The following is a 22,038-nucleotide window of genomic DNA, read 5'->3' on the forward strand; positions in this document are numbered from 1 at the left end:
AGATCTGCCTCAGCACTTGCACTTACCCCGCCTAGCTGACAAAGATTTACACACACACAAAAAAGGGTGAGATTCCCAATGTGGTACTTATCTGAAATGTGAAAAAGCAAAGCGACAGTACTGACACCCCAGTGAAGATCAGTCTGATGGATGCACAACCTGCTTTCAGGCTGGCGGTGAGAAAGTCTTGGGTACTCATGTGCATGTCCACCTACATAGCTTGATGTATAATAGCAGGGGTCACACAGACTTAGACCCTTAGGAAAGGTAAAGCTTAGATACCCTAGCCACTAATCAGTGGATGAACCCATATTTTAAGAACACTACAACAGTGATTGCAGTCAGGACACCATACGTATAACTAACAAATGACTCTGCTAAATGGGTCCTATGCTTGGGTTGAACCCTGAACAATAAAATAAGAACAAAGACTAATATATCAATACCAGAAGAGGCTGCATTCTGAGGAACACCTAGGAAAAAAGCTTTTCTCCTTGCTTGTGGAAAAAGAAGGCCACTCAAAGAGGTAGCACCACTGATCACCTAAGGGTTGTTGCCACACAAAGTACTGACAAAAGAACTGGAGGCAGAAACTTCTGAAGTTGAGAGGATCAAACTGCAGCCTAGGACAGACAGCAAGCCACTGGCAGGAGAGATCCCAATTCCCTAACCATGCCTGGAAGAGTTGAACCAATCTTGGTTTGTTAAATTCTAGCCAAATCATATTATAAGCCAGTCAAAACAGACGTGCCCCCCTCACCTTGGGTTACCCAAATACAAGGATCACAACTGTTGTAACTTGCAATCAAACTAAGCGCTTATCCATCTGATGAATAAAAGATCTGCTTAACATCTGGAATCCTGAACTTGATTTTATGACAGGGAAAAACACAATGCAATATACTGCACTCAAGGGGAAATGCGTAATTAGGTGGTAGTAGTAGAAAGCTCTGCAACACCCAAATCAAAAGTAAAATGACAACCTGATGGCCCATTATGGTGTACATTATAACATGGTGTCTGAAAATCAAGGCATGAGAAAGGCATTTAGATTACTGTCTGAGAGTATGACTATCACTGTAAACATCTGTCATCACAGCTGAAGTAGAGGAAGTTTGAGTACTTGATCAGGGAAGGGCACATCTGGAATGCTACTGAACCAGGGCTAGGAGCTTGCTGTAGAGCAGTGGTGCACAACCTTTTTGTGGGGAGGGCCACTACATGAATTCTTAATGCATCTGCAGGCCACATCAAAACATAGTAAGTCATTACAAGTTAAGAGCAGGTACAAGTGACTGGCATTTTTACTTAAGACAGCAGTAAACTGCAACATAGACTTCACTACACTAAACAGTACATTACTAAACTATGAAGTAAAATGAGTCACAGTATTCACATTAAATGTGATAAAATTTTGAACACACCATGTGGCAACAGCAGTTACTTCTGCAGCTAAAATTAGAGGTGTGCGCAACCGCAGTCAATTAGGTAAGTAAGCATGTGCTGGAAAGTTTGCATGACTGGAGTAAGGCATAGCATTTTTTCACTTTTTTAAACATTTTTGGTTATTCTCTGGGGGCCAGATGGTGTTGCGTCACAGGCCAGATTTGGGCCACTGTGCACCACTGCTGTAGAGTATGGAGTAAAACTACTTGTACAGTTACAGAATGCCCTAACTGGACAGCACAGCAAGGGCCATAAGCCTTATGACAAACAAATCCTTTTGTTGCGCATTATACAACAGAAGACGGTGGATTTCACATCATGAAATAAGGATTCCATACCTGCTTGCAGTCTTGATAGCGACCTGTGCTTTCGTTTTCTCAGAAACACATGCGTCAATTTCCCCGCATATTTTATCCACTTTATCTTGCTGAGCTTTAAGTTTGTGATTATTTATGTCTACGATAAGATTGTGAAGTCTCTTAACCTCACACTCTACTTTACCAGCTTTACTTGCTGCTGCTTCGTAATCTGAAAATGGAAAAATGTGCTATCCATTACCAATGCCAAAGCATACAGACATGTTCAAAGTTAAATTTTGCAGGCCCAACTACACATGCATCAGTGAGTTGCAAGGTGAACCATCTCAACATCCATACATATTAAACAACCCACCTAACTGCAAATCTAGATACTTCAATATTTCAACAAACTTACTAAACATAATCAGAATTCTTCAAAGTAATATTCGCAATTTTAGTGTGTGAGCAATATTGTAAATAAATTTGAAAAATGTTCTTAAGGTGTTGCACTCACGACAGAGTATCTATGAGGACAGTAGAAGTGTACAAGGATTTACTTCCTATACAAAACACCAGACTGCCATTATTCTTCAAGCAGTATAATCTCCCCAGCAAACCAATTATGGGGATTTCACATAGTATGCATTACAGTAAGCAAAGTTCAGTGTATAGCCTACAGTGGCAGGCACTGATATCAACTCAAACTTAGCCAATGCAAAAGATAAAGCTGTAACTGAAGGTAAATATTTCAACACAGAAAAAATACTTCAAAAACAGAAGTTGCATAGCATTCGCTGATGAAGCAAGTAGGGAGATATTGTAGAAGTTTACAAGGCTCAAACAGCCTCTCCCACAGCTGATCAGACACAGTTGTCTTAACATATCAGCAGATGTACCAGTTGCCTCTCCTTGGTGAGTCAAACTGGATGCATCCATCTCAAACTATATTATTGTGCTTTTCCCCCACAGAAGCTTGCATATCAACACAGCACATTTAATGCCCATGACAATTCCCGCATACTGCAAAAAACTCAACATTCCTACCAATCAAGAAGGGCTCACCTCAAAACATCAAGCTTCCCTTAAGGTCAAAAATTACCAAAGAACTGGTGCCCATAATGCAGACAAGAAATAAAGTTCATACTTACCTCATGCAGAATGGGCTACCATGGATAAAGCTAGATGGAGGAGTCATCCAAGCATAGGAGAAGGCAGGCAGGTATTTGGGACTCACCAAAGACAGCCTCCTCAAAAAACAAATGATAATTATATCTATCAAGGAACCCCCATGAGCCAAAAACAGGGTTGAATCAAACAGCAAACTCACAATATAGGAAATGGAAGAGACCATACCTCTTAAGATTACAAAGAGTTCTAAAGTAAACAACCTAAAGTTAACTCATCCTCTGAAGACTCAAATACCAGAATGACTGGCAAAAGTGCCAACAAAGTAAAATGTGGCCACATCTCACACACTACTCTTCTTGTAGAAGTCAGTCACTTAATGGCAAAATATAATGGAAGTAAAAAATATCTATGTAAATCTATACACCTTGGTTTTATGTAAAACCCAATTTGACAATACTAGTAGTCTATACTCTGGCTTCCACCCTAAAAAAAAAAAAAGAGAACATGAGAAATAAGTGGATCAATAAAATATTTTAAAAAGGAAAATGTGAGCTACGCCTGTGGGAAGCAAAGCCCTGGTGAAACAGAACACCCCCCCCCCCCCAAAACTACTTGTTCCAAAACCTAACTGCAGAAGTAACTGCCAGCAGAGTTTTCCAAGGCAAGTAAATTCAACACCAAAAAAGAAGTTATGTACTCACCATAACATTCCATCTGAGTACTTAGACTTCATTTGTCATCAACCTATGGGTTTCGGATCAGACAAGGTTCCAAGCCGGCAGCTTTCCAAGCTAAGATCAGAGTTCCAAGCGCCTCCCCCTACACTGCAATCTCCTTCCAACCCTCAGATCAAGTTTGCCACCCAGAACTTGACACACATCAACCCAAGAGAAATTAAGTGACCTGATCACAAAGACTAAGCTTACAATACCCAGCAAGTCCGAATCCAAGGACTATCGCAAACCACTAAGGTCAGGAGAAAGGAGGGAGGGAAGGTTGCTGACAAATGAAGTTTAACTACTCAGATGGAACATTATGGTGAGTACATAACTTCTTTATCTGAAGTAGTTAAACTTCATTTGATCAGCTTGTGGGCAAGAGTACCCAGCTACCAAAAGACCTTGGGAGGCCCTTATGGAAGGATGCTCCAGAGCACTGCAGTCCTTCCTCTAGATACCATGCCCAACTTATGAGTAATAGAAGTGTGAGAGGAAGCCCAGGTAGCCATTGAAAAAATGTCATCCAGAGAAACTTTGGACCAGAAAGCAGCAGAAGTAGCCACAGAACGAGTAGAATGAGCATGAACCCTGTCTGGTTCTGGTAATCCATGGTCATTGTACACTTGCAGAAAACAAAGTGAAATCCATCTAGCAACACTCACCTTCAAAAGCTGGTTTCCCCAAAAAGGATTTGGCAAAGGAAATGAATAACTGATGGGTTTAGTCCTACGTAAATAAAAGCGCAACTGTGGACATCCAGCAAGTTTGTATTCCCTTTTGTTTTGAAAATTAGGAAAAACACTGGGAGATTAATAGCCTGATATTGGACTCCAAAGCGACTTTAGGGAGGAAAGAAAGATTTGTCCATAGAGAAACCCTATCCTTATGAAAAACTAAGTATGGGGTTGTTTTATATACGAGGCTTAAAGTTCAGACACTCTCCTGGCCAAGGTGATAGCCACCAGGAAAGCTTAATCGGAGGTCTCAGCAAAAAAGTGCCTTTGATGAAGGTCTTACAAATCCTAGAAGCAGCTACTGAACCTAAATTTTCTCCTACATGAAAATGGGATATAGCTGCCAGCTGGACCTTAACAGTGTAAGAGCTGGCCCCTGCTGGAAAATCTGAGACAAATTCTAATACTGCTGGAATTGGGGCAGTAAACTGATCCAAATCTGAGAAGCCCAGATGGAAAAACGCTTCCATTTACTACAGTACACCTTTTGGGTGGAGAACTTGTGTGCTGCCACCAGAATGGACTTAACAGGAGAAGTGAGTTCAGGAGTCCTGGCAGTTAGTGGAACTGGAGCAACCAAGCAGTAAGCTTGAGGCTGTCCAGATTCAGAAGAGGAATTCTGGAGGGATGAAAAATGAGATCCAGAATGGGATCCAATATCCAGGGCAGAGCTACTAGATGAGACCGTAGGCAAGGGAACCAAACTTGACAAGGCCAGAATGGGGCTATAAGAATAATCCTGCTCCCCAAGAGACTAGCTTTCCGCAAGAAATTTGTCATTAGAGGTAGCGAGGGATACGCATAAAGAAGACCAGGTGGCCAAGCATGGAGAGAGTCTCTGGGGGCTCACCCTCCCAGGGGGAATCAGATAAAAAAACTCGCTGCACTTTGCGTTGGACGGCGATGGAGATCGCAGCAAGGTTGACCCCACTCGAGGAAGATCTGTTCCGCTACACAAAGGCTCAGAGACCACTCATAGGGTAAAAGGATAGTCCTGCTTAGTTTGTCCACCAAAATGTTGGACCAACCCAGAATGTGAGTTGCTATCAGAAAACGGTTGGTGGAGATAGTCCATTCCCACACTCTCATGGCCTCTCAACAAAGCGAGTAGGACTTGGTTCCCCCTGATTTCTTGATATACCAGGCCATGGACATATTTGACTGAATTGCAATCATTCCCAGAGGAAGAGAAGCATGAAGGGCCTGCAATGCCAGGAGGACCACCCTCATCTTTAGAACATTGATATGCAGAACGGTCTTTTTTGGGGATCACGTGCCTTGCACAGTCCTGCCCAAGCAGTGCCACCCCGCAATAAAGGGGCATCCTTCCTGAAGATCTTGGGATGGAAGCCACCAGATGAGGGAAGTCTTGCACACCTTGCTTACAGGAATCGGGTAACTTAAGGGCTGGTATAACAGAGACCACTGAACTTGTAATGTCCACTAACACTCGTCTAGATGTGCACAAGGAACCAGAGTTATAGCTGCTGCCATGGACCCCAAGGTCCTCAGAACTAGTTCTGCTGGGGGTGAAGATGTCTGAAGAAGTGCCAATACATGGAGGGTCAGGTTCCGAAGTCTGTCTGGAGTCAAAAATACCTTGGCCTGGAGAGAATCTATTCTTGCCCCTATGAAGTTCAGAATCTGAACGGGCTGAAGAGAGGACTTTGCAATGTTTATTGTGATACCCTGTAACTTTGACAGCTGAAGGAAAGAATTTCTGGCTTGAACAAGCGGATGCCTGGAGGGGGCAGTGAAGAGCCAATCGTCCAGGTATGGAAGGACCTGAATGCTCTGAAGTCTCAGGTGGGCCGCTACAACTGCCATGACCTTGGTAAACACCTTAGGGGCTGTGGTAAGACCAAAGGGTAGGACCCTGAACTGGTAGTGATTGGCTCCATGCCGAAAGCAGAGAAACCTCCTGGATCGCCTGTCCATCATAATGTGGTAGTATGCATCCTTGAGGTCTACAGAGCACATACATCCAGTCTTCCTCCTGCAAGAACGGCAGGATGGATTGTAAGGTGACCATCCGGAACTTCTCCTTGGCAACAAACAGATTCAACGTGGACAGGTTGAGAATCAGCCTAAAGTCCCCCTGTCATTTTTGGCATCAAAAAGAACCTGGAATAGATGCCCGATCCAGACTGATCTGGGGGGACCGGCTGGAATGCTCTTTTGTTTAGCAGGTTTTCTATTTCCAAAGCTGTCAACTCCCTTTGAGCAGGTAGAATGTCTGCGAGATGCTTTGGCGGTAAGGGACCGGTCAGAAAGGGAAAGGAATAACCTCTGGATATTACCCAAAGCATCCAACAGAGTCCCACTGAGCTTCCTGGAATCTGAAAATGAAACAAAAAGCTGGTGTGATTTCCTAAAATCTTTTGTTCCATTAAAATAAAATCTCAGCTGTCTGTGAACATCAAGTTTGCGAAGCATGTACTCCAGATAGTTGGAATGGTTGGGGAAGAAAACTGGCAAATCAATAATTTGGTTGAGATTAGTTTCAGTGCAAACTTTGGGCAAGAAAGAGGGGTTTGTTCGAAGTGAGACAGTCAGCATGGAAAATTAAATAAGGAGGCTTGATGAACAAGGCTTGAAAGTAATAGCCACTAAAAAGATGGTTTTCTACAACAAAAATTTGAGGTCACATGAGGAAGCTGATTCAAATGGCAGAATTATGTGGGAAAGCATAAAATTTAGATTCCATGGAGAATAGGAAAATTTCACAGGGGGTCTAATATCAAAGGTCCCTTTGAGAAAAGCTTTGGATAATGTGTGACATAATATTCAATCCTTCAAATCCCAGATGAAAGTTAGAATTGGCAGCAAGTTGAACAGACTGTTGCTGCTGAAGCTCCTTTACTGAATATCATGGTTAAGAATTCTAAAATAGAGGCGAAAGGGGCTTGGGTAAGGACCAATATTGTTTTTAGAGCCCATATAGAAAATGTTTTCCATCTGCAGAGGTAAAGCTTCCTCGTAAAGGATTTATGACAGAATAGGACAATTTGCTTTGTTTCATTGGAAAGGTTATGGAACCTGGCTATGATGGGAACTGGAGCAGCCAAGCTGTCAGCTTCAGGGACTGCAGAGAGGGATTAAGTTCCCCCCGAGTGCGTCAGAAGGTCCGGAACTGGGTCCAGTATCCAGGGGTCCTCCAAAAGATGAAGTTGAAGGAAGGGGAACCAAACTTGACGAGGCCAATGAGGAGTTATTAGAATAATAGTCTTTCCCAGGGCTTTTGCTTTCTGCAATACCTTGGGTATCAATGGGATTGGTGGGAATGCATAAAGGAAACCCGGAGGCCTATCGTGAATGTGTGTGTCCCTTGGGGCATCTCCCGGAGGAGGAAATCAGAGCAAAGTAGCTTCTGCATTTTGTGTTGATGTGACTGGCAAAAAGGTCGTAGCAAGGTTGGCCCCACCTGCGGAATATCCTGTCCACTATTACCATCTTCAGGGACCACTCGTGGGGCCAACAAAATTGTTCTACTCAGCTTGGCTACTATCACATTGGATTTCGCCAAAGCGGTGGGTGGAAATAGCCCACTGCCATACTCTTAAGGCCTCGCGACAAAGGGGATATGATCTGGTTCCTCATTGTTTGTTCAAATACCAGAACACTGACATGTTGCCCATCTGAATCGCAATCGTACCCAGAGGAAGAGAGTCCTGAAGTAGTGCAATGCCAAAAGTACTGCTCTCATCTCTAGGATATTGACATGCAGGGTCTCTTGATCAGTCCATATGCCTTGGGCTGGTTTCCCTGAAAATACGCCCTGCACCCTATCAGGGAAGTGTCCGTAGTCACTGTGGCCGCTGGATTGGGTAGTCCAAATGGGCGTCCTATTGTAACATGAAGTGAGGTCAACCACCACTAAAGATCCTTTTTGCAGGAATTTGTGATTATCATGTGAGACATGGGGAAGCTCTTGGTAAGACCACTAAATGAACAGCCATTGCAGTATCCTCATGTGCATATGACCCACTGGCATGGCCAGAATTGCTGCTGCCATCATTCCTAACAATTTCAGAACTTCTGATGCTAGTGCCTTGTTTTTGGATATTATGTGGACATGCTGCTGCTACTGCGGTGGTGGTGCTGCAGTAGCGTTGTCAACTCACAGTACGAAGTTGTCCTGTTCTCAGCTAGAACGTCTTGTGTGGAGACATGCGTGAATGAGCGTTCCTTTGTTGAAGGTTGTGCATCAGAGCTGGCAACTCGGCATGTAAAAATCTACTGCCAATCATTAGTAGACCGGAGTTCTGCTGTGGCGACCCCTAACCGGGAAAAGCAGAAAGACAACAAAAAATATGTGGACATGCTGACGGAGAAGTAAGACTCTCTCTACAGGGAGAGTTAGAGTGGTGGTGGTCTAGTTCTGCTCCGATAAAGACTGTTGCAATGGTAACAAGGCAGATTTTTCTGAGTTATTGTAATGCCTTGCTGATTGCAGAGTAACAGAGCGGACTCCCTGGCCTGAATGAGTTGATGCCTGGTGGTGGCAGTAAGGAGCCTATCGTCCAGGTACGGAAACACCTGGAATCTTAAAACATCTCAGGTGAGCCGTGACCACTGCCAAGCATTTAATGAACACACTGCGGGCTGTAGTGAGACCAAAAGGCAGGGCTCAAAGCTGGTAATGATTGGCTCCCAGCCGGAAGTGCAGGTGATACCTGGATGGCCTGGCCATTTTTATGTGGTAGTACGCATCCTGGAGATCTATCAAGCACATCCAATCGTCTTTCCCTAAAAAGGGAAGTATTGACTTAAGCGTGACCATCCGAAACTTCTCTTTCTTTACAGATTTGTTCAGCCTGCTGAGGTCCAATATAGGTCTCCAGTCCCTTGTCTTTTTTGGAACTAAAAAGAATCTTGAGTAAATTCTGTATCCTGTCTGGTCTGCGGGGACTGGCTAGATGACTTTCTTAGCAATATTTGGACCTCTACTGTTGCTTGTTCCCTGTAACTGGGTGGAACGTCCCGGATTTTTCTGGTCAGTGGAGGGGTTGTGGCAAATGGGGTGAAGTATCGTCTGGAAATACTTTGCAACCAGATGCCTCGCTCAAAATAACAAAAGGCAGCTGGGTACAATAAGCGACCCCCGACTGCCTCCAAAGTAGGACAGTCTGGTTTCATTTCAGGAGTGCTGGTAGGGCATCCCAAAAAGTGATCTGTCACCCTGGTTTTGCAGAAGCCCTCTGCCATGAGGGCAGCATCTTCCATTACCGCCCCCTCCTCTGCCCCTGGAGGGGCTTGACCACGTGTGTTCTGAAAGTCTCCTTGGGCTTTTCGGAACCACATTTTTCCTCCCTTTTGACCTTTGGGGTAGGGTCTGGTAAGAGTGGAAAAACAGACTCCGATGGCAGTCTTTCCCTCTCACTCACACCTGGTCAAAGTTTCCTTAACTTTAGGCCCGAAAAGGGACGAGCCATCAAAGGGAGTATTCACAAAGGATGACTTGGAAGGCTCTGCGAAGGAACACATACACCATCCAGGAGAGTCTCCAAAGAGCAACTCCTGTACCCGCTTGCCCTACTTGGTCCATCAGCTGCATATGAAATGAGGTGCATGGAGGAGTTCACTAAGTACCCTGAAGAGCATCTCTCAGCTTTTTAAGGAGATCTCTTTGTAGTCTCATAAAATGGGTTAAATAAATGAATGTAAGGTAGTAAGATAACCAACCACGATGTGCAAGTTCTTCTCTTGACTCAAAAAATCCAAACAGCAGACACAGTATAAAACAAACTCCAATTTATTAAGAGAAATGAGCGCTTTCGCGTAGTTCAGAGCTACGCTTCTTCAGATAACTTTTTTACATATAAAAGTACATTTAAATACTGAAAAATGCAGGATATTAATTGATTAATAACATTAAACAATCAAGTGGTTAGTGTGTTAATGTATTCACTGCTAAACTCATAAAATGTATAAGCAGCAAGTATTGCTCATCAATCAAAAGTGTTAGCTTACGTTAGAAACACTAACACGAAGACAAAAAGCAACACACTAAAATTTTAAAAATAAACATTATATATATGTGTCGCTAGCTAGATGGGTAAAACATATATTTCCCCCCTTTGTATATATGGTTCTAATTCATGAACATTTGATTTAATAAATAACAACGCATATCAAATGCTCCGCATCAAATATTAAAAGTCATATATACAGTTATCATGTAAGGGAACTACTACTCATGGTAACACCCAATTTTTTACCAATATTAATAATGTAGCTATTTAATGTATAAAAAGATTGTTAGTTTATTAGCTACATATAATACATACTTGGACTCAATAAAACATCTTAAAAAAACGCATATGTATGTGCATATATAAAAAAGAAACTAAAATACATATAATATATATAGATATGCATATTAATTTATATATAATGTTGAATATGAATGTACATATGTGAGTGAGACACAAAATATGTGTATCACTCCTTTTAACAAAGATTTAATGCACCATTTAAAAATAAGCATAAAGAAGCTCATAACCTCACAAATATTAAACAATGGAACCAAAACCAGGCATCTATGATAACATCATGCGTATACATGCCCGAATATAACATCAAACCGGAAGGTATTATTACATGTCCACCAAATAAATGAAGCTCTACTCTATAAGACATAAAATATATATAATACTATCATTAGTTGGTCGTTAGTAAATTACTAAATATATAGATAAAGGAAATAAATCCAGGTCTCATAGGACACAGAAATGAATAGCCTAACCATTATATAAAATATGCAAGAAAAAACCTGCTGAATGTTCCTATTTGATAAACAGCAAAAAATGTGTGTGTGTGTATATATATATATATATATATATATATATATATATATATATATATATATATATATATATATATATATATCTACAGATGTATGATTAAAAATAAAATAGAAAAATGTGTATATAAAAATTTTTCACATATTTGCATGTAAAGCTATATAGATGTATATATTAATTCATTTTCTCCCCACTAGTATTGGTTTGATAGAAATATAGTTGTTTATACCAGGGGGTAGATGTGCTGCTAACTTCATTATCCAATGTAATTCAGCAAGGGCTAATTCATTGTCCGCATTACCCCCTCGTTTATTATGTTGAACCAATTGCAGTACTCTAAAATTAAAACTATGAGTCGGACAATCCATAATATGTCTTGCTAACGCATTACTATCATCTTTCTTACGAATGTCATAGAGATGATTGTATATGCGATCACGTAGTCTCCTTTTCATGAGACCTACGTAGAACGCTTGACATATCATACAATTAGCTAAATAGACTAAGTTTGTACTATTGCAATTGGCATAAAAACCGGGATGAAAAGTATAGTCCATACAAGGATGTTTAAACATCTGTGATTTGGAGATATAATTACATCTGTTACAATGATGACACGGGTAAGTGCCCTGTGTCGACAACTTACTCGTTATTGCTTTGCTGTTATCAATAGAGACACCATGGTCTTTACATAAAATCAATTTTAAATTATCACTATTCCTGTATTGAAATCTGGGTTTACTACCTATAATGTCTTTTATGTGTGTGTGTGCATGGTGAGAATATGCCAGTTATTAGAAATAACCCGCCGTATATTATTAACGTCACTGGTGCATCTCATTATATAGTTGATCTTGTCTTCTCTGTTCCTGGTCTTGTCAACTCTTAAGTGTGTTGCTCTCTGAACAAGTGCTTTGGGACCTGCATATACAGGATGTATATCACCCAAGACATCTTGCCTTGTATCCCTAACCATCTTGGAACTATACCCTCTACTCAAACAGTTTCCAAAAAGTCAGCTTCCTTTCTTAAAACATCAGGTTCATCACATAGCCTGGAAATCCTGATAAATTGACTTCTCACTATACCTTGGAAAGTATGCCTAGGATGCATACTATCGTATGTCAATAAAGCATTCTTGCAGACAGGTTTCCTGTACAGTGAGGACGTAACGGTCCCACTATTAGTTAACCTAAGGGTAACGTCCAAGAAGTGCATCTCCTTGGGTGAATACTCTTTAGTGAACCTAAGGAAATTAGTAGTGGTTTGCAAATATTCTAAAAATGTATCAAACATGTGAATGGGTCCCTCCCAGATAAGTATATCATCCACAAAACGCTTGTAGTATCTTACTGACTTAAACTGTTCATGGTTGAATAGATATAAATTTCTCCCACCAATACCCTACAAGGTTGGCGTATGTATTGGCACAGGGGGTGCCCATGGCTACCCCCCATTGTTGCAAATAGTACATATCGCCAAAGGAGAAAACGTTATTTGTCAGGATGATATCCAATAGCTGACAGATCAGTATGTTCCTAGCATTAGTGAATGATGTTTCTTTTATTAATAGCTCTCTAATATATTGTATACCAACCTCGTTAGGAATCGAGGTAAATAAGCTTTCTACATCAAGTGTAATAAGAAAGTATTGTGATGTTGAAATGTTAAGTTGTACTGACTGCAAGGTATCCAGCAAGTGATGTGTATCCTTTAAAATGGATGAAAATTTATTCACTACTGGTCGCAAGATGCTTTCTAAGAAGACAGATATGTGTGAGGTTACCCAACCATCTCCTGATACGATCGGTCTCATGGGTATGGGGTGGACCTGTTTGTGAATTTTGGGTATTCCTTTAATAATGGGTATCACAGGATGTTGTATAGATAAATATTCGAAAGTCTCTACACTTATCTGTCGACATATCAGGTCTTGCAGAGTGTCATTTACTGTCTGTACAATGTGTAATACTTCATGATGATCTATATTTTTATAGGTGGTGCTAACAGATAACATGTTGTTCATGTTATCAGTATATTCAGAAGTGTGCAAAATCACAACCCCCCCCCCCCCCCCCGTCTGCCGGTTTCACAACTATTGATGAATTAGTTTTTAAACTGGTCAGAGATATAGACTCTGAGTTGGTAACATTATAAAATCTCCCTTTCTTGTTTCTAACAGAGAACAAAGAATAATAATCTTTTTCACAGAGTTTAAGGAAACACTCCACTGGAGGCACAGGCGGTAAAAAGGTGCTTTTGTTCCTAAAAGGTATAGATGAAATGGCCCGGGGGAAAAACCCCCCCCTGGGGATTTCCCCCGGGGGGAAAGGGAAAACCCCGGGGGGTTTTGGGGCAAAAAACCCCCCCTTTGGAAAAACCCCCCCTTTTTGGGGGGCCCCCCTTAAAAAAATTTTCCCCCCCCGGGGGGTTGGGGGGGGGGGTTTTTAAAAAGGGGGCCCCCCCCCCCAAAATTTCCCCTTTTAAAAAACCCCCCCTTTTTTTTTAAAAAATTTTTTTTTAAAAACCCGGGGGAAAAAGGGGGGAAAATTTTTAAAAAAAACCCCCTCCCCCCAAAAAAAATTTTGGGGTTTTTTTAATTTTTTTTTTTTGGGGCTGCCCCTTTAAAAAACCCCCCCCCGGGGGGGGCCCGTTTTAAACCGGGGTGGGGGGAAAAAAATTTTCCCGGGGTTAAAACCCCCCCCCTTAGGTGTGATTTGCATGTTTTGTTATCAATATTTGTGAGTCAGTGGAAGTTGTTGGAATGACCATTGTGCAAACAGAAACCATTGTAGCACTCTCATGTGCAGTCTTCCCAATGGTATTGCAATGAGAGAAGCTGCCATGAGACCCAAAACTTTCAGAACAATTTTGCTGGGGACTTTCTGGACGAAACAGAAGGGAAATGTTGAATTGAAGTGCTACTATTCCCTTTTTTGGAAGTTTTAGAACTGGCGTATCTAATTCCCCTCCTATGAATAAGATATGCTGTGATGGCTGTAGTAAAGATTTTTTAAATTTACTGAAATTCCAAGGTGTGTACAAAGTTGTAGGGGTAATCCCTGGCCTGTATCAGTTGGCCTGGTGGTGGCAGAAAGGAGCCAGTCGACCAGAAACAGAAACACCTGGAATCCTGGGGCCTCAGATGACGCTACCACTGCCATGCATTTGGTGAAGACCCTGGGGGGTGGGTCAGACCAAAGGGCAGGGCTCGAAACTGATAGTGACTGGCTCCCAGCCGGGGGCAAATGATCTCTGGGCCCTGGCCATTTTGATGTGGGTATGCTCCTTCAGATCTATTGAGCACATCCAGTCGTCCTTCTGTAAGAAAGGAAGGATGGATTGAAGCGTGACCATTGAACTTTTCCTTTTTTGACAAAGGTGTTGAGGGTGGCTTAGGTCCAGAATTGGCCTCCAGTCCCCTGTCTTTTTTGGAACTAAAAAAAACCTTGAGTAAGTTCCCAATCCTCTTTGGTCCGCCGGGACTGGTTGGTTGACTCTTTTTCTAGCAGCTTTGAAATTTCTTAGCTGCTGGGTCTCCCGATGGGGTACATCTGGGAGTCTTTTCTTTGGAATGGGGTGGATAGAAATGGGGTTTTGTAACCTCTGGTAACAATGCTTTTACCCAATCGTCTGAAGAAAGGTTGTGCCAGGCCTGAGGGTATAAAGCTAAGCGACCCCCAACTGCCTCCACAGCAGGACAGTCGCGCCTCCTCTCAGGAGTGCTGGGAAAAGGGTTTTCCAGGAGGTTATCCCTGTCACCTTGGTTTTCGGACCCCTCTGCCGCCAGGGGCGTCTTCCCCCCTCTGCCCCCCTCTGGCTCTAGCGGGGCATGACCCTGTGTGTTTGGGGAAAAATCCTTGGGGTTTTGAAACCACATTTTCCCACGTTGCCCTTTGGGGGGTGCGGTCTGGAAGGGTGGAAAAGCGGACTCCGAACAGACAGAGTCTTTCCCTCCTGTTCACACCCGGGGAAGGGTCTCCTTTACTTTAGGGCCAAAAAATGTGGCTCCATCAAATGGGGGGTTTGTAAAGCAAGACTTGAAGGCTTCCCAAACGAACATAAGCGCATCCAGGATTGCCTCGGGGCAATCGCTGAAGCCCCTGCCCTACCCCGATCCCCGGGTGCATAGGATATCAGCCTCATGGACGAGTTCACAATGGATGTAAGGGTGTTGAGATTTTAACTTTCTCAGAGATATAGACTCTGAGTTGGTAACATTATAAAATCTCCCTTTCTTGTTTCTAACAGAGAACAAAGAATAATAATCTTTTTCACAGAGTTTAAGGAAACACTCCACTGGAGGCACAGGCGGTAAAAAGGTGCTTTTGTTCCTAAAAGGTATAGATGAAATATTAACACTGGAGCTTCCATTCGTGTCTGAAAAATATAGTTTCAGAGACAGTTGTCGACAGAAAAGTCTCAGATCGATCAGAGTCTCTAACAGCCGGAGAGGCAGGAATAAAATTAAGTCCCCTGTTTAGGAGAGTGATACTTGAACTGTCCAACACAAAATCAGAACAGTTAAAAACCAGAGAAGTCAATACCTGGTTCTCCTGTTCTGTACAGTCCTTTCTTCGGAAAGCTTCCTCTTCCGATACCCTCTGCTGTTGGACCGTCCTCGCTCCCGTTGTGTCAACTTCTTTTGATAAGGTACAAAAGGTACCGCTGCATTATTTGCCGATACAATGGTTTTAGGCACAGCTCCTAGTGCACGAATAGCTTGATTGTGCTGTAGTGCCTCCTGGTTGGGAGGAGGTGTGTCAGTATTGAGACAATCATTGTTATCCGAATCGATGACACTGGCCAATGGAATCTCAGTCTGACCAGAAGTAGCTGCATTGTTAGAAGGCATCAAGGATGAATAGGTAGGAGGCGTAGCTTCATCAACAATGCTAACAGTGTTACGTTGTCTGGGTAACTGATTAGAAGTAGGTGCTTGTGTTAATTGGGACCTCGGCCAAACGAACACTTGGCCTTTTAGAAAATCATTGTGATCCCTCATCAACTTGCGCTGTTTGGTAACTAAGTCTGTCGCTAAATGCTTTAACTTGTTCGAAAACATGACATACCTTATTAACACAATATTCAGAGTTAAAACGTTCTGTTATCTCCTTATAGACGGCATCAGTTTTGTTTCGTAACTCGGTTTCCAGAGGTTGGAAATATTTAAGCATTAATCTTGCATAACTAAAACCAAGTTCAATGTTAAGGTCTTGCCACTGCTTAAGTTGCAAAGGATGCGAGTCCCCATATGTGGGCATGCAAAATATCCGCATGCCTCTGGGGACAACTCTGAAATGCAGAAATGCGTCCAAGTGTAATCTCTGCCATGAGTAACGCTGTATTTGGTACAGATTATCTTCTAAGTTTTTCAATAAGGCATAAAAATCAGTCAAATTCTCACCAAATTCTTGAGGTTGAGCCAATCCCAGTACATTACTAAGATCTAGAGACAATAAAGGGTTAGACTCTTGTACTAAGAGCCCAGTCCAAAGTGCTGATGCATCCCTCGACTCCAGATGAATATTAGATAATGTAGCAGCAGTTTCCATCGTGTGCGGAGAGTAGCCAACAAAAAAGAAAAAACTGAATATGCAAGAAGGAAGGCAAACTCTCCACTAAAAGGACTTCTCACCAAAAAACGAAGAAATGAATGTAAGGTAGTAAGATAACCAACCACGATGTGCAAGTTCTTCTCTTGACTCAAAAAATCCAAACAGCAGACACAGTATAAAACGAACTCCAATTTATTAAGAGAAATGAGCGCTTTCGCTTAGTTCAGAGCTATGCTTCTTCAGATAACTTTTTTACATATAAAAGTACATTTAAATACTGAAAAAGGTGGGATATTAATTGATTAATAACATTAAACAATCAAGTGGTTAGTGTGTTAACGTATGCACTGCTAAACTCAAAATGTACAAGCAGCAAGTATTGCTCATCAATCAAAAGTGTTAGCTTACGTTAGAAACACTAACACTAAGACAAAAAGCAACACTAAAATTTTAAAAATAAACATTATATATATGTGCCGCTAACTAGATGGGTAAAACATATATTTCCCTCCTTTGTATATATGGTTCTAATTCATGAACATTTGATTTAATAAATAACACATCAAATGGGTTAAATAGTTAAGCGAACGGAGTGCAAAGGTTGCTGAACTAAACATGTGCTTCCCATATCTATCCATGATCCTGGAGTCTCTGTTAGGAGGATGGATAGATGAGGATGTTTCGGGCATTTACTTTTTGGTGGCTGCCGCCACCACTATGGCATCAACTGGCACACCTTTTGACAAAGATTTATCCTGGGGGGGCAGATAAATTTTAGGCCTTCTAGGGACAGGCTCCATAGTATCCAGAGACTCCCACGCCCTTCATGAGACCAGCTGCATAAGCTCATCGAAGGGTGGAGACACTCAAGAGGTTGAGGGCTGAGACCCGAAAGCCTTCAGGAGAACAGACATCCTCAGTAGGGATTTTTGGACTGCCAGTCACCCCTCTCTGCCCAAGGATTTTAAGAATCTCAGCAAATGAGATCCTCAGAGGGGGACCTTGGGGACGCTTCTGACTCATCCAAGTCAGTATCAGATGTTAGGGAATCCCGAGGGTAGTCTGGATGTTTCCTCACGCTCTTCCTGGGAACCTTATCAGTGGGAGCTGCTGGTGAGGTCTTGGAAGAGCAGGGGCTACCCAATGAGGCTTCCTGAGGCTCTGGGTCTCAACGCCTGGCCAGGATCTGTGTAGCAGAAGCAGACACAGGCACTTTAGGGGAGGAGGAAGCCAGACCTGAGGTTGAGGATGTTTTAAGAGACATAACTCTCCTCATGGCATCGAAGGCACCTCTGCTCCTATGCACGTGAACCGATGAACCTGAGGAAACAGTCGATACCCCCAGCACTGGGACAGTGGGCTCCGAACCAGACACAAGAGCAGAGCTCATCTGAGCCAAAGCCCCGAGAGGCAGAGTCGGAACCAACAAGTCGGTCCGACTATCCTCCCCGGACCAGACCAAAGAATGCCTGCTCCTAGAGTCCTCAATCGGCACCAAGGATGTCAGAGTGAACGGAGCCAAAGACACTGGAGCAGGTGTCAGCTCCTAAGGTTCCACAATCAACAAGTCTGCCTCCTCTGGCTCTGAAGGACTAGTATGGCTCGGAGGAGGAACAGTTTTAGCTGGTATAAGAGTCTTCGGCTCCGAAGTCAGTTGGGTTGGAGCCGATAAAAGTTTTGCAAAGACCAGTGCCTGTAACAGCTTCTGCACCCCATGATCCACATCCAGATCAGAAAGGCTAACAGAGAACTGAGATGAACGGATCGAAGGTGGTACCAATTGCAATAAAGGACTCTTAGGAATTTTGGATACCGGTTCCAGGAATGGCTCCGAAAGGAAAAGACTGTCTGTTCCGAAGTCTGTGGAGCTGAAGTCGAAGATTTCTTTGATTTTTTTGTCTCAGAATTCGAAGAAGACTTGGAGGATTTGCTGGTTCCATCTTGGTTGCTCAGAGTTCTTGGAAGAAGGGTTTTAACAAAACTCTGTATTAATTTCCATTTCATCTCCTGTACGACTCTGGAGGAGAAGGAGTGGCATATGGAGCAGATCCTGTAAATGCAAAGCTCCTAGACAGTAAATACAATTGACATGGCTGTCAGACATCTTTTGGCCACATTTATGGCACTTTTTAAAGCCTGACTTGGGATGCTTATCTGTGTCAGCCATTATTACATTAGACAGAAAATTACTGTCAACTACAAAAAAAGGGATAACAAAAAAGGGATAGCTGCTTATCTAAGTGTTTAAATACACTCTAAACAATAACTATATCAGATAGAAAATTACTGTCAACTACCAAAAAAAAAAAAAAAACAAACCTTAACTAACTGTAAAATCAAAGCCTTTTAGAAAATTAAGGCCAACTCACACCCACACTGCAAATAACTATCTAAACATTAAAGTAGCAGAAAAACTGTCTAAAGCACAGAATTTTTAATACTAAGCAAACTATTTTATCTAACTATTTTAAACACTCTAAATAATAAACCTATGCAAGGTTTTGTATAATTTGTGACAAAAGGTCACTGACTAAGCACACTTTTTAAACTAGGCCTAAAAACAAGAGGCCAACTAGAAATTTAAAGCACACTAGGGGAAGGGAATGCAATATAGGTAAACACACAAATAAGCTATAAGAGCTTTATAAAGCTACCTAAACTATCTAAAACTACCTAGATATCAATACAAGTAAGAAATATATGAAAGAAGTTTTACAGGCCCGAGCTACCATAGAACGTCTGATCTTCTGCAGCGGCAAACTAGATCTGAGGTAACTAGGTGCATCATGGGATAGGGACTTGGCCTAGAGCTATGTGAAGACCTCCAGCTTTGCAATTGGCCGACCCGGAGCAGAGGGATTGGCTCTGAACCCATCAGTAAAGAATGAAAGGCGAGACAGAACTTCACATCAGTAGGTTTTTTGATATTGGATAGTTTCTCTACCAAGGAAAATCACTGAATTGCTGGAGTCCACTGCAAAACCTGGCTAGTGGCACTACATAAATCGCCACCACCATAGACCCCAAGCCCCTGAGAACAAGGTGGACCTTGGGAGGAGACATGACAAGACTACATTGAACATGAGATCTGTTTAGGTGTACCAGACGAAGGAGTGCTGCAATCTCTGATAGTGTCCAACTAAATCCCAATAAACCCACCATTTTGGGATGGAATGAGGTTGGATTTGGGGAAGTTCACTGTAATGCCTAGCTGGTCAGAGAGTTGTAGTAGGTATTGGGAGGCTGTGGCAAGACTGTTTCATGGGAGGTGTGAGGAGCCAATCGTCGAGATAGGGAAACAGCTGGAATCCTTGCAGTCTCACGTGAGCTGCGACTGCAATGCACTTGGTAAACGCACTCTGGGGGCTGCATTGAGACCAAAGGGCAGGGTGCTAAACTGGTGGCGATTGGCAACCAGTCAAAAGCAGAGATGTCTCCTGGAGTGCCTGTCTTTTTGTATGATAGTACATGTCCTGGAGATCTATGGAGCACATCCAGTCGTCCTTGTGCAACAAAGGCATGATGGACTGGAGAGTGACCATCCGGAACTCAGACTTCTCGACAAAGATAGAGACCGCTGAGGTCCAGGATTGGATGCAGGTCCTCAGTCATCTTTGGCACCAAAAACAGAGAATAGGTTCCAGATTCTTGTCTTGGGGGACCTCTTGGCTGGCTCTCCAAGATGATGGAGCTAGCTCAGGAAGAGGTGCTCAAGTCTGATGGGGTGGTGCATCAGGGAGGTATCTCCTGACTGGAGGAGGCTCGGAAATGGGAATAGAATAACCCCAGAAAATGTTTAGCACCCAGTGATTTTTTTTTTAATACTTGGCCATGCCAAAGAGTGCAAAGACAAATGATCCAACTGCTTCCAGGACAGGACAGTCAGGCAGCGCTTCACGAGCGCTGTTGGGGCTTCTCAGAAAAGGGTCCCTGGAGCCCTGATTTTGAGGATTTCCTCTGCCCGTGGGGCACTGTCTGCTGTTGAACCCTCTCCCCAGACCTCTGGAGGGTGGCTCATCTTGAGCATCCTGGAAGGCAGACTGCGATTTGCGAAACCACATCTTCCTAGCCCCTCACTGCGTCTTGAAAAAGGAACATTGAAGGGTGGAAATCCCGATTACCACAGCAAAGTCTTGCCCTCCTGCTCACTGCAGGTGAGAATCTGACTGAGGGGCCATACAGGGTGGAACCAAAGGTGGTGTAGGTTAAAGGCACCTTAAAGGCTTCTGCAAAGGCACAACCAGACATGATGCTGAAAAGCTATTAATGTGCCAGCCACTTGAGAGGCTCCTTCCATCGCACTTGCAATCAGCCTCATCGATGACTTAGCCAGGGAAGAAAGTGTGGATAGTCTGTGGGAAACCTTGATTAGTTCCACAGCAGAAAGGGACATGGTAAGCTCCTTGACAAGTCCTTTTGAAGTCGGGTGAAATGTGCCAGACAGACTAGCAATGGCAGACAAAAGTGGCTGAGGTGAACACCTACTTTCCATGCCTGTGGATCACTTGGGACTAATAGTTAGGGGGATGGACACACATGCTCTGTTCTACCAGCTCTTTCTTGGTGGGGGGCAGCAATCACCATAGCATTGACAGGCAAGCCTTTGGGGGTGGGGGTCTAAAACTTGTCAGCACGTTTGGAAAAAGGGTTCACAGTATCCGACTCCTTCCATGCCCAACTTGTAATAAGGTCTACAAGTTCATCTGCAGGGGGAACACAGGAGGTAGATGGTCCTGTCCCAAAACATTCAGAAAGACTCCTCAGAGGATGGGGAGAGGGAAGACTCCTCAGAGGATGGGGAGAGGGAAGACTCCTCAGAGGATGGGGAGAGGGAAGACTCCTCAGAGGATGGGGAGAGGGAAGACTCCTCAGAGGATGGGGAGAGGGAAGACTCCTCAGAGGATGGGGAGAGGGAAGACTCCTCAGAGGATGGGGAGAGGGAAGACTCCTCAGAGGATGGGGAGAGGGAAGACTCCTCAGAGGATGGGGAGAGGGAAGACTCCTCAGAGGATGGGGAGAGGGAAGACTCCTCAGAGGATGGGGAGAGGGAAGACTCCTCAGAGGATGGGGAGAGGGAAGACTCCTCAGAGGATGGGGAGAGGGAAGACTCCTCAGAGGATGGGGAGAGGGAAGACTCCTCAGAGGATGGGGAGAGGGAAGACTCCTCAGAGGATGGGGAGAGGGAAGACTCCTCAGAGGATGGGGAGAGGGAAGACTCCTCAGAGGATGGGGAGAGGGAAGACTCCTCAGAGGATGGGGAGAGGGAAGACTCCTCAGAGGATGGGGAGAGGGAAGACTCCTCAGAGGATGGGGAGAGGGAAGACCAACTGTACTTTAGCTTAAGGATT

At 43.3% G+C, this 22,038-nt stretch overlaps 1 protein-coding gene across 1 annotated transcript in view; it reads right to left on the bottom strand.

The window, feature by feature from the left end:
- SMC4 (structural maintenance of chromosomes 4) overlaps positions 1 to 22,038 on the bottom strand; it is a gene marked incomplete in the record, with an annotated part of 1,657,727 nt that overhangs the window by 399,486 nt on the left and 1,236,203 nt on the right. The window contains 1 exon segment of the mRNA XM_044070462.1: positions 1,785 to 1,974. Coding sequence (XP_043926397.1) covers positions 1,785 to 1,974 — 190 coding nt within the window.

The sequence above is a fragment of the Protopterus annectens genome, chromosome 4.part1 (assembly GCF_019279795.1).
Source record: "Protopterus annectens isolate FY-2018-M chromosome 4.part1, PAN1.0, whole genome shotgun sequence".
NCBI classification, from domain to species: Eukaryota; Metazoa; Chordata; order Ceratodontiformes; family Protopteridae; genus Protopterus; species Protopterus annectens.